The sequence below is a fragment of the Bacillus rossius genome, chromosome 16 (assembly GCF_032445375.1).
Source record: "Bacillus rossius redtenbacheri isolate Brsri chromosome 16, Brsri_v3, whole genome shotgun sequence".
In the NCBI taxonomy this organism is placed as follows: domain Eukaryota; kingdom Metazoa; phylum Arthropoda; class Insecta; order Phasmatodea; family Bacillidae; genus Bacillus; species Bacillus rossius.
The window spans coordinates 33,472,669-33,489,192 of NC_086343.1; the positions used below are offsets into that span (position 1 = coordinate 33,472,669).

The following is a 16,524-nucleotide window of genomic DNA, read 5'->3' on the forward strand; positions in this document are numbered from 1 at the left end:
AGGATGAAAAGTAGTGTTTGAAGGTTGAAAACAATTACATAACTACTTAGTAGGTACAATATTAAATTCCTTTAGACATTAAATGCTTAATGTATTGAGTTGTGAAAAAACATTAAAAATAGTTTCGCTGTCTGGAATGCAAGAAAATGTTTAGTCGGACATTTTTTTAATATTGGGTAAAATATCTATAATAGGATGTTATGTGCATTAAGTTTTTAAAATGTTCCAGGAGTTTGTAAAAATCTTCAAATCACTTTCACTTTGAAATCTACGTACGACTGTAGGCTTTGTTAGATTGTTTATATCTATTTACAGATGCACACGAGATAGTAACACAAATGAATCATCCAGTGTCAACAAGTTACCAATTCCAAATTAATATGTTTCAAAAGGTATCTAATATCAATACAAACTTTTAATATATTATCTTCGAAATATATCTTTTGACTTTTTTTTAAATAGATGTTTCCTAATGCATAATGATAAACACAATAAAAACAAATTTAATTGGAAAATTAGTAAATTCACTTTGAAAAAGTTACTGCATAAAGTGGCTAACTTACATTCTGCACTTAACGATTCAAATGTTGTTAGGTGTTTTACATTACCTGGAAGACATATACCGTATTGGCCCGAATATAAGGCGACCCCGAATATAAGGCGACCTGCAGTTTCAGGAGGCCAAACAAATGTAAAAATAATTTTGGTAGAAATTAATATGAAAATTCATTAGACATACATTTTGTGTTGATAAATCCTTTTTGCATTTATGTATAACAATTTATTTTTATCACATTACTTAATTAAAAAAAAGTTTAAATGGCCTACCCTAAAAGTCAAAAGAAAACAATTAGAAAATATTTACATTTTTAAGTATTACACTATAAATTTTTTTGTATGTTCACTCTAATGCAGCTGCATCATTGTCATCTTCAGAGCTCCTTTCTTCCTCTGAAGTACCACTTGCATCTTCAGAGACATCCTGCCACAGGCAGTCATCTTCAGTTCCATTGAGATCATTGGAAATACAGCACTTTTTGAAGCCTTTGACAATGCTCTCGGAAGTAATGCTCTGCCATGCTGTCGAGATCCAAGCACAGAGCTGTGTGACAGATGGTTTTTTTATTTTCCCCGATGGAGTCAATGGATGGTTGTCACAGAGAAGCCAGTCATTGTACAAGCATCTCATTTTGTCTTTGAAAGGCTTGTTTACAACAACATCTAATACCTGCAGTTGAGATGTCATCCCACCTGGTATTATCACCAAGTCTGTCTTCTCCTTCTGCAAAGAAGCCTTCACCTCTGGAGTAACATGGCCACGGAAAGAGTCTAAAACAAGCATGGCTCTCTGGCCCAGTAGTGCTCCAGGTCTCCTGCACCATACACACTTAATCCAGTCTTGGACCATGACAGAGTCCATCCATCCCTTCTCTTGAACTCTAAGGATGACATTCGGTGGCTTTTCCCTCGGCATTGTTTTCCTTTTCAAAATGATGTAAGGCGGCAGCTTCCTTCCATCTGCTAACACAGTTAGCATAACTGTCACCCTTTGTTTTTCATTCCCTGTTGACAGTGTTCGCACAGACTTTGCCCCAACATTGTCTACTGTTGTTGACCCTGGCATGTCAAAATATACTGCTGTCTGGTCAGCATTTCCTATTTGAGATAGGAGATATTTGTGTTCCTTCCGCAATTTAATAATGTACCTTTGGAAGGATATCAGTTTCTCGTCAAAATTACCAGGCAATTTTTGGCAAACAGATGTTGTGCGCCGCAGTGTCAGCCCAAACCTTCTCATCATTCTTCGACACCAACCAATACTGGCCTTGAACTCGGCTCTCGGAACACCTAATTCTGCTGCCACTTCAATTGCTTTCATTACCATCATTTCTCGCGTGACTGGTTTTCCTTCGTCACGTTTTGCTTTCACAAAGAAAGCTACGCGCTCATCGACTTCGGAATGACGTCCATTTTTTGGTCCTCGAAACGCCTTTCGTGTTGAATGAGCACTTCGCAGCCTGTCGTAATCCTTACGCCACCGCCGGACATTATTTTCTGTGACGCCGTACTTCCGTGCAGCGGCACAATTGTTCGTCCGTACAGCCTCATTTACCACCAACACTTTGAAGTTCGCATCGTAACTTCTCCTACAACCAGTGTTTATTTGTCTAGAGCTCGTTCCCCGCTGTTCCACCGATGTGTGATTGTTCATTTTTCACAGTTTACTGTATCTAAGAAATTAAAATTGTTACAATGGCTACTAATCACGCATTCGTAGTGTGCTGAACGTAAAAAACCAAACAAAGAATGCAGCTTGCCGGAACAAAACAAGTTGCTAGCTGCCATGGTGAAGCATACGGCCATGAATAACTTTGATGACGTGACCGCGAATATTTGTCCATATTACTCTCTGACAGAGAGTCTCTGTCCTATGAATTTTAAAGAATAATCTATGATAATTATGTTGTTTGAAAGGTTTTAAATAAATAAAGAGTGGATTATTAAAATAGCTTTTGAAGCAACGTACCAAATTCCTGTAAATATGGCGTCTTCGTGCGTGTTCGGCAATGTTCGATTTACAACAAAGAAATATTGTGGAAAGACAGTTGGCAGCCATGAATTTCCAAACATTACATTAGAAATGTTCGTAACATTTTCTGTTTGTAAACGTAAACAATCGTTCTGAAAATAGCTGTGATATTTTAGTACAAATATTTCCGTTAAAAATCTGAAAATAAATTACCGTAAATATTAACACGCGATTGTACACAAAGTACAAATATGAATTGTGTAATAAAAGGTTGCCATTTTGAGATGCTTCAACATTCACATTTTTATTCAGGAACAAATATTTTAATTTTCAACTTTAAACAATTGTGAATTACTGCAATATTGCGTGGATTTATCGTTTTCCCCGTGTGAGGTAACGAAGTTTTAGTTAATATAAAAAATCGTGAACATTTTGTTTAACAATGTTTCTACTGTAGCTTTCAGCTTGGAACTAATGTTTGCGGTGCTGACGTCTTGGGTGCGAAAATAAGGCGACTTCTAATTTTCGCATCTCTCGTTTATGTAAAAATGGTCGCCTTATATTCGGACCAATACGGTATTAATATTGTACAAATTGAAACCAAATAACAAAATTTGCTTCTTCGTTTTGCAGATGACGTGCCTTATAACATGTATATTTTCTTTGAAATTCTATCCAAATCGGCTGCAACAAAAGACCTAACTATAAAATGTGTTCAACAATATTTTTGTTTTAAATTACAGCATTTTAAAACAGATGTTGAAACTTATAAAATTTTTATTTCTATAAATTTAGCAATATTATGCACGCAGAAAAAATTCTCTTTTCTTTATTTAAAATACTTCGCAATGAAAAATCAGATACATCAAGTCACGGTTAGCTTTTTTAAGGCCTCGTAGGTTTATTATATATATTTAAATGAAATTATTTACATTAAGAAGATTAACGGATATTATTGTTGGCAAAACAGTTCACAATTATACTGACAAATTTGGACGTCGTTTGACTAAATGGTTTTTGATTTATGGTGAGTTGAGTTTGACAGATCAGAAATAGCGGACGCGCAAACACACTCCTTGCGCCTTACACAGCCCAGCTACGTCGCAGGACGAGTTCGCTCCCCCCTCCCCAACCTTTCCTGTTTTGCTCTTCATAACGGCCCAACCCTGGCTAGACACAGTGGCGGCAGCTAATCCTGCTTGATTGACAGCAGCTACCCAGCTACGACAGTGCCCTCTATGAAAAGATTCTGGAACTGTTTGCAAGGCTATTCCGTGGCCTCTGTGGCTCCTCCACGATTTTGTCATTTCCTCCTTCCGCCTCCGACCAGTCGCTCACTCTTAACTGCTGCCGGCGATGCATATCTTGACAGCTCAAGCAATTATGTTTTCCTGTGGGTCGAAAAAGCCCCTTTCACCCCAGCATGGAACGGCTACTGGCCATGCATTCCCCTTATTCCCTCTTCTTAACATTCCACGTCTTCTCGCGTAAGCCATCGCAAAGCCATGTCACAGCACTTGAACTTCTTGACCTCCCTGGCATGGTACGTAGTTACGGCGCACGTCTAATAAATTAAAACCTAAATGAAAATCCCTTACGTTCTCCTTATAAAAACAGTGTCAAAGGACTTGGCGATCGTTAAAGATACAGCTGCGGTACGCACCGCGCCGTGGTGGCAGTGTGGGTAGTCGGCGGGAAGGAAGACGAGACCGAGCACTACTCACATCTTGTCGACGACGTCCAGCGCGGCCTCGCAACTGGCCTCGCCCTCCAGGTTGGACGCGCGGCACCGGTAGCGGCCGGCGTCGGCCGGCTGGCAGTCCCTCACGTACAGGCAGCACGCGTCGCCGTCCCTCCTCAGGTGGTGCTTGTCCGACTCCCGGACGGGGCGGTCGTCGAAGAACCACTCGATGCTGGGCTGGGGCACGCCCGTCACCCGCGCCGGGAACTTCGCATCGAACGTTGGTCGCTGCGCCCACAATCAGACGCACCAAAGTTTTAATAATGCGTAACAACTTTAATATAGTTAATTCTAAGGTGCAAGCATTTTACTAAAGCTTCTTATAGAATTATGTTTTAAAACAGAAACTTTTCTTTATAGGGAAATTTCTATTTCATTTGGTATATATTGGTTCAAGTTTGTTTGAAAATTTTTGAAATCACCTAAACTTACGTTTCAGGAAATTATGTATTATTTTCAGTAGCGGCCGGTGATTTTAAATTATGGGTGTTCACGCACTCATACATACACACATGTTAACACATATGCACTCATAAAGAAAAAAAAAGACCTCCTACCTTACTGTGTTCTTGAAGCCTGTTTTGGTGTCAGATTATCTGTGTTGGTGCGGCACCGTAGCAGTTACTGCTTATCTTGGAGTCGTGAAAGATTATATTTTGTTTATTACACAAACTCATGTCTGTATATGTAGCCCGAATTAACACAACGAAGCTTATTGAGCAGACTAGTTGTTTTTTAAGAGATTTTAAATTGTAATTCAAAATGGTAGATCACTGATCAAGCCCCACATAAATAATAAAAAATTATGTTTGATGTTCTTGATTTTTCAAATTTGTGGCTGGGCTTAAGCTTATCAAAGTGTTGCACCTGATAGCAATGTGAAGCTAAAAAATATGATTTTACAAACTTTAATGCTACAAAGGTATTGCACCATTATTTATTTGTAAAAAAATTCATTCATCTGGTTTTCAGCTGAGCAAACTTGTTGATGACTATGATTAAAATTAAAATCATGCATGCTATTTATTATTCATTTTTAATTAACAACATTGCTAAAGCAGTAAGTCTTTCTTCTGACATAGTGTTCCTAAATTTTTAATTGTTAACTTTTCCTGGTAGTAAGTTTTCTGTTCGCTAAAATTGTTTGTACGGAATACATCATGGCGATTTTTAAAAATCGTACATGTTTGCTATACGCGCCAAATAACGCAGTCACATTTTCACAGTTAGTCTTACAACAAAGGGAAACTTTATAACATACCTCAGAAAAATGTTGTCCTGCGTAAGGCACAGAAAAATATTTTACAAACGCACAGTCACACTAGTTATTTAAAGATATTTACGCTCGCATTGAACCACACGCAAAAAAATACTTGTTTCTACTGGACGTAAAAAACTGAAAACGAAAAGTTTGTTTGGTTAGGGGTGATAGTATTGGAGTGGACAATACTGGCATCTACCGGGCTGATTCATAAGTTATGACTTACTTCTCTGATCAGTGCTGCTGTGCGTGCTGAAATTTGGAACTCTATCAATGAGCAACAAAACGCCAGGACAATCACGAGCACACCAGAGCCGTGCACTCGTCCAGTGTTAAATGTCCTGTAGGAGGTGACGTAATTCCTTCGTGCGCATGCGCAAAAGGACCGAGGCAGGCATGCAGGCAGCGCGTTTCGTGCACAGATCCATTGTGAACACTACAGCGTTGCCGTATCGCCGCAATCGAAACAATAAAAACAGACGTCCATGACAGATGCAAACAAAGCGACGAGTGTAACTGTGGTAGCTGCCACTGGTAAAAGTAGATAAAAAGGAACTTTTAACTCTACAAAATAAATAAATGTTCTGTAGAAAACTGGGTGTGCACGTGCACTTGTGCTCTTTAATACCGGCTGCTACTGATTATTTTGCATCATATCAAAAATTAACATTATAATGAAAGCATCTCTTACATTAAGCATGAAAAACTATACACCATTATAAAATTTGACTGATATGTAGTTATTCCACTGATGTGAATTAACTTATCTAGTATCCAAGAATATAAACATTCTTTTATTCTAATGAAAATCATGTTTTACTTATTTGCTGCCAAGCTGTTAAAAAGCATTCATATGTGAGGAAAGATGTTTTATTTTTAAATTTATTTGCTGATTGTTTTATTTACTGTTTCATGTTTAGTTAAAATGTTCTCCACATTAGTGTTAAATTATTAATAGGTTGGGTCCATTAAAATGCCCAAAATACCATAAAATATTAAGTAGATATTAAAAAGTATTTATACTCTGGCAAAATGGAACTTTAAATTATTTCTCTCTTTAGAAGCTATCAGAGAAATGTTTATATCTGCCACCAGCAACAATGTTATGGGAATGTTAAAAAATAATAAATACAGTATTTACTCGCATATAGGTCGCCATCGCATATAGGTCGCACCCATAATTTGAGGTCTTGAATTTGGTATTTAAGATAACCCCCATATAGGTCGCACCGTTAATTTAATAACGCGAACGGCCGGCGCGCCGTGCACGAAAGAGTTAACGGGTACTGTAAAACTCCGCTACTACGAGAGCTGATAATGGCGTGATAAATCGTTGTAACAACAAGTACTCGTAATAACCGAATATAGAAAATTGAAGTCAAGTTATATTCCTGACTTCTTAAAATGTCTTAATTGTAGACTATAACTCTTGCAGTGCTTTGTATTGAAAAAATGCACAGAATAAAAGTTGTAGTAAATTTAATTGCGAATAAAAAAGGCCTGTTATGATTTTTTATATCTACAGCAATTTTCATTTTAAACGTGCGATTGGTCTGACGCGTGAGGAAGTTCCCGACACAGATAAGATAGTGGCTGGGGAAACCATTGCTTCTCCGTTCCCCTTTTCTACTTGTGTGCTATCCAGGTGCAACATCGCCCTTCGTTTAACATTTTTTTTTGTGTGTTTGATTTCTTGTTATGAAAATTTGCTTGGTTAATTAACTTTATGTACATTGTAAATAAATTTGCCTATACATATATAAACTTATTTTTCGCATTTTAAAGCAAAATACAGTAGAATCCTGCTGATGCGACCCCTCACGGTTTCCGGAAAAACGGACTTATGAACGGAATGGTCGCAATAGAGGATTTGGGCTAATTTTTACCCCCCCCCCCCCCTCCCCCAAATCCAAAAAAAATCGCCTTTGTTCGCATAGATTTCATATTCAAATAGTCTATGGTGTAAAAAAGACAACTTTTTAAATTCATATTACACCTCGGACTCGCATACCCCGAACAATGGGTTCCAATAAATACTCGCGCTAAGTGAATTCACGTCACGCGAGTTCGGCTATGCTAGCCGGCTGGTTGTTATTTTCGTTCAAAACGTGGCGAGGGAACTTGTGTGGATCAGGTAGAAAACATTCGGCTATAAACGAAAGTTATAAGAAAAATGCTATCCTGAAATGCTGTGACATGTTTTTGGAGTAGATAATCACAGCGACAGACCGACAGGATGCGCTCCCGCCCTTGCAGTCAGCGATGTTTATTTTGACAGCTCAAGCAATTCAAAAGAAAAAAACACCTTCGACTGCAGATGGAAAAGTAACTGCAGTAAAATAAATATATTTACGGCCCTGCTAAATTTTTCTATTCAATAAAACTCGAGGTATTAGTGATTTTTCAGCAGAAACTGCTGTGTGACTAATAAACAAATTGTATCATAACAACTTAAACTTATAAAGTATTTATTAACGGCGAAGGACAGTCGTATAAGCCCATAAAAATATTTATTTTACCGAGAATGGACTATACAACCTGGCTTTTGCCCCACGCGGTGTGGGAGGGGAGGAGGACAGCTGAGACGGCTTTTCCTGCGATAGTGGACGTGCCGAGCTCAGCTAGACACTGCCCCCGCGTGGACAGTCTAGAGGGGTGGTATCTATTTTTAGCCGTCTTTTGTATGCCTGCCTGCTTACAGTACAGCTCTCGCCAAGATAAACGTGAACACATTGTGTCCAACAAAGTGTAACAGACTTGTTTATCAGCCGATTTTACTCAAATTTTCGACTTTCTCTGCTCAAATTTTTCATGGTTTCTCAAAAAACGGTCGTGTAAACGGAATGGACGCATCAAGAGGGGGGTCTCATCGGCGGGATTCTACTGTATTGCAAAAAAAATTCCTCAAAAATTTAAAACATTTATTCACATATAGGTCGCACTTCATTTTTTCCCCATCAAATCTGGTAAAATTGCCACGTCCTATATGCGAGTAAATACGGTACGCTTTTATATTCTAAATAAAAAAATTCAGTGGTTTGTAAATTTATTTAAAACTTAACTAACTTCTGTGATTTTGTTCATATATTATTTTGCTATTGACTATTCTTAAGGCCTACATTCTGATCCAAACACTTTTTTCAGAATAAAATTTGATATTCTGATTTGGGGAAAATGGATTCCACCATCACTAATAATAACAAAATAAAAAATGTATGCATGGAGTTCATGAACGAAAGAAGTGGTATAGTTAAAGGCAAATTATTAGTATTTTTATATTGAACAAGCGACAATATAAAGAATTGAGAATAGTAAGGATGCAGGTATAATCCCAAATGAAAAAAATGCCTTTTTCCGCATCCTGTACTCTCGCATCTGTTTACTGGTACTTTTTAGCACCTCTTGATAATACTTGTCTGCTTTTGCATTTTTATTATTTTTAGGCATGATGTTAAATCACGATCTACCGCTGAATAAAATGAAAGAACAAAAAAACACTCCAACAGAACATGAATTACACTTATAAAGTCTATCTCACAAGTCTATAAGTCCTTTTGACAGTTAAAATCACAGTGTTCACATACCAAAAATAAATTACACTAACCTCTTATGTCTTTACTTTTTTTTTTTTACATTTTCAATATCACTATTTTTGAAAAAATAAATGATACTTATAAAGTAAATTGCACAAATCAATAACTCTTTTCCATACAAATAAATAAATTGTACATACATTAAATAAAAAATAAATAAATATTGTAGCGTCAATCATTAGCCGTTACGAAAACTCAGGAGTAGACAAACACAAGCAGCGTTACAAGAATTCCGTAGCATCACTGCTGCGTTATTTCTACCTCTCCCCTGCCGTCTTCCCTTTCGGCCGTTACAACCAGCATATAGCACGCTACGCTACATACCTATCCCCCCTATCTTTGTCGTCTTCCCATTCGACCGCTAGTGCATGCATTGGAGTGGCGTCGTCGCTGACGCACTCTCCTGCTCTACCGGTTCCCCCTCCACTTTCCTAACTATTCCCCTGCTGCGATAGGAATTTTCGTAATGCTTGAAAATTGTAGCCCCACTCAGCAAAGAAGTGTCATTTAAAAGATGGTACTTGATTGTTTATTTCTGTTTATGGCAAGCCTTGGAAGTAGAGTTTCCACATGAACATGAGCACAGAGAGAGAGACAGAGAGTTCCGGTCACCTGCTGGACGTCGGTGAACTTCTGGGTGAAGCTGGGAGGTTGGTACACCTTCCGCACGGAGGCCTTGGCAGAGGACTCGGCGCTACCCAGGGGGTTCTTCAGCTGGCAGCTGTAGGTGCCGGCATCGCTCAGCTGAGCCGGCTTCACTTCCAGGCCGACCTTCGCAACAGACACCGCAAACAAATGTATCAACTGCACTCAGATTACACTGATTCGAAACCAGCTAATCCATACAAGTTTAGGGTAAACAGTATTTTAAAAACAATTTAAATTTAAAAAAATTTTTTTTTAATGTCTTGAACAAATCATCATTATATTTACGGATTTCAAGCTTTTAAAAGTGTTATAGGCTGTGGAGATGTATTTTACTATGTGCTTTTGAATTACAGCAATTATTATGCTAATACAAAAATATGGTAATTCGAACAGGTCTCAAAACCCAGTTAGTCAGATTAGCGGGACTCTACTGTATCTTACTACCTAGGGGGAGTATGAGGCTAGCTCACAGAAATCCCTCTTTTCAGGCACATCCTAGAATCAGCATTACACCCAATATAAAGAAAAATAATGGGAGAAAGATAGCAACTGAAAGTAGCTGTATTAGTATGCAAAACACTTTTTATGCCATAACAAGTTTTGAAACTTAATTTTGAAAATTTATTTTCATTCAGGTGGGGTCTAACACACCATGCCATGATGATTTTTTATTTTCATTTTTTCATCAGTGATTAGATAAGGTATATTTCTGTAAATTTAACACTATACCTCTCTTGCGTTTGTTATTCTGTCACAAATGTTTTCAACTGATGTTTACTAAATGTTATATAATGGGTGTAAAAAGTGTTTGTAATTATTGCTATCACTTTTTATCATACGAATGACAAAATGAAAAAATCAACATGGTGTTTGAGACCATTAATTAATGCAGGGATAAAAAAAATTAATAGATTTACAAAGACCATTGCAATGTTTCCATCGTAAGTACTACAATAAAATATCGCTCGGGACTGCACCCGTCGTTAAGCCCGATGTGCCTCCCCATCTCTCTCAGGCTGTGCTTGGGTGTGACGCGCACGCTGTGTTCAAACAGCCCACAAAACCCCAGGGCGTGGGCAACCTTGCACGTGTGCTGGCTATCATGCTAGGCCAAGGAACTATTGGTATTTGAGATGAGGAGGATGCAAGTCACGTGGCACCCATTATATATAGTTTTCTGCTCTAATTACTGACACTGGAGAATTTACATGGTTTTTCCAGGATATCTATTAAGGTTGGAGTCTCTCATGCCATGTTGATTTTTATAATTTTCTCATCATTACTATTAGTTAAGGGCTATTTATGTTAATTAAACACTACACATATCTTGCATTTGTTATTCTGTCACAAATATTTTCAACAGTTAATTTTCCTAAGTGTTAGATAATAGGTGTAAAAAGGCATGCAAGTGTTTGTTATTGTTATCACTTGTAAAACTCTACAACTACATCACACTTAGTAAAAATCGGTTGTAAACATTTGTAACAGAACAACAAATACAAGAGAGGCATAGTGTTACATTTCATGAAATAGCTCTTAACTAATAGTAATGTCGAGAAAATTATAAAATCGACAAGGTGTGTAAGACCTCGCCCCCTTTTTTTTTTTTAAAAAAAAAAAAAAAAAAAAAAAAAACCTGATCAATTCCAATTTTTCCTTGACTTTCGCTGAATTGCCAGAACGGGGACACCCTGAATCCACTCGAGAGAAACGCCAAGAGCAGCGCACCTTCTTGCTGTCGCAGGTGAGCAGGACCCGGTCGGACGGCGCGAGCGGCACGCCGTCCTTGCTCCAGGCCACGTCGGGGATGGGGTTGCCCGCGAACGCCGCCCCCAGCACCAGCGGGGAGCCCTCGTCGGCCGACGCGTCCCGCAGGTCATGCAGGAAGCTGGGCTTCTCCTCTGGGGCGTCGCGCTCCTTCCCTGCTCCACGCGCATCGCGACAAGCATGCTTGTGACCATGTTCTTGTTCTTATGGTTTTGTTTTCAGACCATTGCAGTTTTCAAAATACAAGATTTTTGTGTTATTGTTTTTTTTTTTTAGATTTTATGCTTATTCATAAATCATGTATTACAGTAGTATCGACTGAGGTTCCATATTATCTGAGCCGACCTAAAGCGCCAGACTAATGAATCATTTGCTTGATGACATACAAAATGATCTAACTTGTTGAAAGCTTAAAGAAAATTAACCTCAAAGATGCCATTTACTGGCTGGACAAATCATGATGTGACGTGAAAAGAAAAGCTTGGAAAAAATCACTTCAAAAAATTATACCATTGGGCCAACTGTAAACCTATATGATATTTTTATATAAGTGTTATCTGAGATTTTACTTGAGTGAGGTTGCCACGTTCTGCATTAACTCATTTAACTAACACTGTACTCGTTTTAATAAATATGACATATACAATTTCTTTATACTGATTCCACCATACCAGGTGCAATATTGACTTTTATACGTTATGCATGTTTACAATAAAAAATCTGTACTAAGCATGTCAAGAACAGAATTAACTGTAAAGTAAAAAATAAAATATCTGCAAGCATTTTGTATTGCATGACCTCCATCCCCATGAAAACCACAACACTTTAATTGTAAATGTGTTAGGCTGTAAAGTGGAGGTATTCCATTGAAGATCATAATTAATTCTGATGAAATTTTGTCTATTATCATCTATCAAGAATCATTTGAGGTATTTTCTTTGTTTAAAAAATAACATCCTAATAATTCTATTTTTTTTTATATAGTAATGTTTGAATTCCATTCTACAGTAATTCACTTTTTTCCAGTATTTAATTGTTGATTTAACTTACAAATTAGTTTTAAAACATCTAATATTTATCTGGCATCGCAGTAACATTGGGAAATCCCGCCGGTGTAAAGGCAGTGGTGCAGTCTGTTGGGAAAGTGCCCTTAATAAATCCGTACTGTTACTGCTGCATTTTTTCTTGCATCCTCATAAACCAATGTGCGTATAAGCCACCTCTGCGAATGTAAAGTCCGCCACTCTATAGCTGTCTGTCAAAACTGTGATCGCACCACTGTACTCGTTTAACCATCAACAATGATCACCAAAGCCAAACAGGTCAACGCACCACAACCAACTACCCACTGTGCTGGTTGCTAGTGAGAGTGGCTGACTCTTGGCGTCGGTGCCCGGCCCGTTGTCAGCTTGCTGTGGAGTGTTAGAGATGGTGCCTCCTCTAAGCCAATGGAGTTGCACACAATGAGTGCGAAATTCAAATTTGTGCAAAAAAAGTTTACGTCTGTCATAGTGATGGGTCAAATCCAGTTTTTCTCGAATCTGAAATGTCAAATTTGAATCCCAAAGAATACCTAGAACATACCCCTCGAATTCTAATCTAGGTGTCCAGGTTCAAAACTAAAATAGTGTACAAGAAATGAACAAAATATTAACTAAGGTGTTGAAACATTCTACCCTTTTGCATCCTTCTCCATCTTGCAATTTCAAATATTTTGATACCGCTTGCATTAGAGCTTCCATACAAAATGTTTTGGTTTGACTTGGCATAGGACTTAGCTTTGGTTACTTGTTGAAGTCAACACTTTGTGAACTGGTGTGGTTATCACAACAGTTGTAGTCACCAGCGTGAAATAATGAGATTTTTCCCTGCGGAGCTTACAGAATAGTGCTTGTTAGTAAGTATGTAGTCTCAAAAAGGTAAAGAAGGTCTGGAAGATAAGATTTATACTTTCACATGCCTAAAATTGGGATAAATAGTTCAAAAATAGAATTATAGCAAAAAAGATGGAGAAATTCAATATGGCAGGGGCCTAATCCCCTTCAATGGTTGTTTCACAAACTAAGTTTCCGAAATCAACACATATTGTCATTTTATTAATATAATTACATGTTAAAATACAATATCTTGGGGAACGATAACAAGACAGGTATAAACAAAAATGACCTAGTGAACTTCAGAGGTTATATGTGTTTAATTCTTTAATTTACTTTATTTCCTATAATTTTTTCCTGGAAATATTTTTTAACGAATATCAAATCCTAAGGATTTGATGGTACTTGAGGATTTTTGGATTTTAATGGCCCTTCTATAGGGCCTTGCAGGGTTGGAATTACCAAAATATATCACTCAACAACATAATGGCTTCATTAGGTTTCCCTGCCACACATTAAATTGTGTGCGTGTGTGCACACATGTATATGTGTATGTATATATATATATATATATATATATATATATATATATATATATATATATATATATATATATATATATATATATATATATATATATATATATATATATATATATATATATACATATAAAATCAGACCACTATATCAGTGTGGCCATCATAACCATGCCCCACCCAGGGACCTAAGTGGTCAATTTGTCATGAAATGTGGTGGACGACATTAACGTGTACCTACCAGTGGGTTTTGGGGGGTTCCTACAATCCAGCACTGCTACATCAACACCTCATCTATAAGGTAACACCGAAAATGAAGTGAATGCACTATGTAACATAAGTTAATATGTCATATTCCATAGAACACCGAAATGCAACTGTTATTCTGAAATTTATCAACATTTCTTAAAAACAAAACTTAACTGAAAAATAAAAACTTTTTTTTTTAAAATTAAATTCAATGAATGTAATTTATTCAGCATAAATTATGTACCAAAATTGCTGTACTAAAGAGAATGGAAAATTAAATTAAATTTTTCTTGACTTTTTATCTGTTATAAGTAATACACTTTTACTTTATGATGTTATTTTTTTTTTTCAAACAAACAAATACTTCAAATTTATTTTTATGGTTCTCAGTAGTTGTATCTTAGACATGCTTATTAAAAATGGAAGTGCATCATATATCAGTCAAAATGACATTTTTTTAGGTAACATAAAAATAATAATGAAAAATTTTAAGTGTTATAATTGTTCAATAGTATGCTAACTTATTGATCAACAGAATTCATAAATTAATAAAAACAATAACACTAAAATCTTCTTTTTGAAAAATGAAACAAGGTGTAAAAATAAAAATCAAAATAGAATGTTGGTTCTACAAATCTACTCTTATCATCTCTAATTACCAGGATGACAATATGTTAAACTAAATACACTAGAGTCCCGTTATAGCGAGGTGTCACGGTTCCGGGTTTGATCCTCGCTATAACCGTGTCCTCGCTATAACCGAATTGGACAAATTTTGGCCCCCAAAAAATAAAAATTAACCGAAAATAGCATAAAAATTGTGTTTAAACCGGTATAATTGGAAAATAACAGGTTGTAATAACGAAATATTAATTTCTGTGAGCAGATGTGTGAATTCTCTTTAAAACGATACCCCATAAGTACGGATGCAATCACCGATTGCGTCAAAACAACCAGAATACCCTACCACGCCACGTAAGTATAGCATCTCAGCCCGCGGCCGACGCAGCATTGTCCTGCTATCTATCGTCGACGTGGGCTGTCTGCTGGCGGCCATGTTGTTTCGGAATGTAGCTAACAGGTGGTGCTAGTGTAGCGCGACGATTTAATTCCTTACAAAAAAGCAGGAGTGCAGCTGCAGCAACGCACGTATGCCTCAAACGAAATAGTCGCTGGAAAACTATACTTTTTTCATTTAAAGAAACCTGTCAACTTTTTTAGAAAATAAATTTGGGATTAAACTCAAACCATCACCACCCCTTTCCCGGACAAATACCCCAACAACTGACCGAAACAAAAGTTACAAGAAAACTGTCCTAGCAATTTGGAAATAAATACGGTAGTGCCTACTAGAGGTGTAAAAGTAACGAAAAAATGCGTACCCGTATGTATTCGTTACTATAACAATTAGTACTCGTTACTATCGTTACGTTACTCGTTACTTCTGATACCGCATAATTTGCTATGTTATGTTGCAGCAACGAATCCAGTCGTATTGCGTACGCGTGCAGTATGACGTCACGTAAATAATAATAAATAGAATATAAACAATTAATAGTTTTTGTTAACCAAGAAACAATTAAATCTCATTAGAGCGGCTTTTTAATATTATCTCTTTTAAGATAACAAAAAAAACGTGAAAATATACGCGATTATAAAAACAAAAACATACATATTTATAATTTGTAAAAAATACTTTCTTACGTTGTTTCTGTTCCAATCTCAAACTTTGTCTACACACGGCACACATAACTAACGGAAGTTTGATAAAAGAAAGAAAGGACGGGATTCTATTTTTAAAGCCACGCACTTAGGTGGCGACTGCACGGCTGAAGAATGTGACAGGCGTCAACGGCAAGATGTCTAGTGGCGAGCGAGAGGGGTGGAGATAAAGCAGACAAATAACAAAAGCGCACTTCAAGCGATCACGCCGTAAATTCCTCAAAAATACCTCATTATAGCCGTGTTCTCGCTATGACCGTGCTCGCTATAACGTGATTCTACTGTATATTTTATTCCAATACCACAATGTCAACTTTGGCAACTGATGGAGATGCTAAGCAGGAAGAAAAATTAAGTTCAGTAAAACTCTGAATCAGTTAACCCTAGGGCTGAGTTCACAATTAAAAAACATAAGCGAGTACATAGCAGGCATAAAACCTGTACAAAATTGGTTCACAATTGAAATCTTACTGTTGATTTTAACTAGTGATGGGTCAAATCCCAATTTTCTTGAATCTAAACTTCGAATTTGAATCCCAAAGAGTAGCCTGAATATGAATCTAGGTCTTAAGGGTCAAAAATAAAATATACAAGAAATTAAAA

At 37.0% G+C, this 16,524-nt stretch overlaps 1 protein-coding gene across 8 annotated transcripts in view; it reads right to left on the reverse strand.

Moving 5' to 3' along the window:
* LOC134539976 (obscurin) overlaps positions 1–16,524 on the reverse strand; it is a 570,520-nt gene that overhangs the window by 118,485 nt on the left and 435,511 nt on the right. For all 8 annotated transcript variants that reach the window (XM_063382379.1, XM_063382380.1, XM_063382377.1 and 5 more), the window contains 3 exons: positions 11,502–11,695; positions 9,738–9,896; positions 4,255–4,499 (listed from right to left, as the gene is read on the reverse strand). In XM_063382379.1, coding sequence (XP_063238449.1) covers positions 4,255–4,499; positions 9,738–9,896; positions 11,502–11,695 — 598 coding nt within the window. The remainder of the gene's footprint in view (positions 1–4,254; positions 4,500–9,737; positions 9,897–11,501; positions 11,696–16,524) is intronic.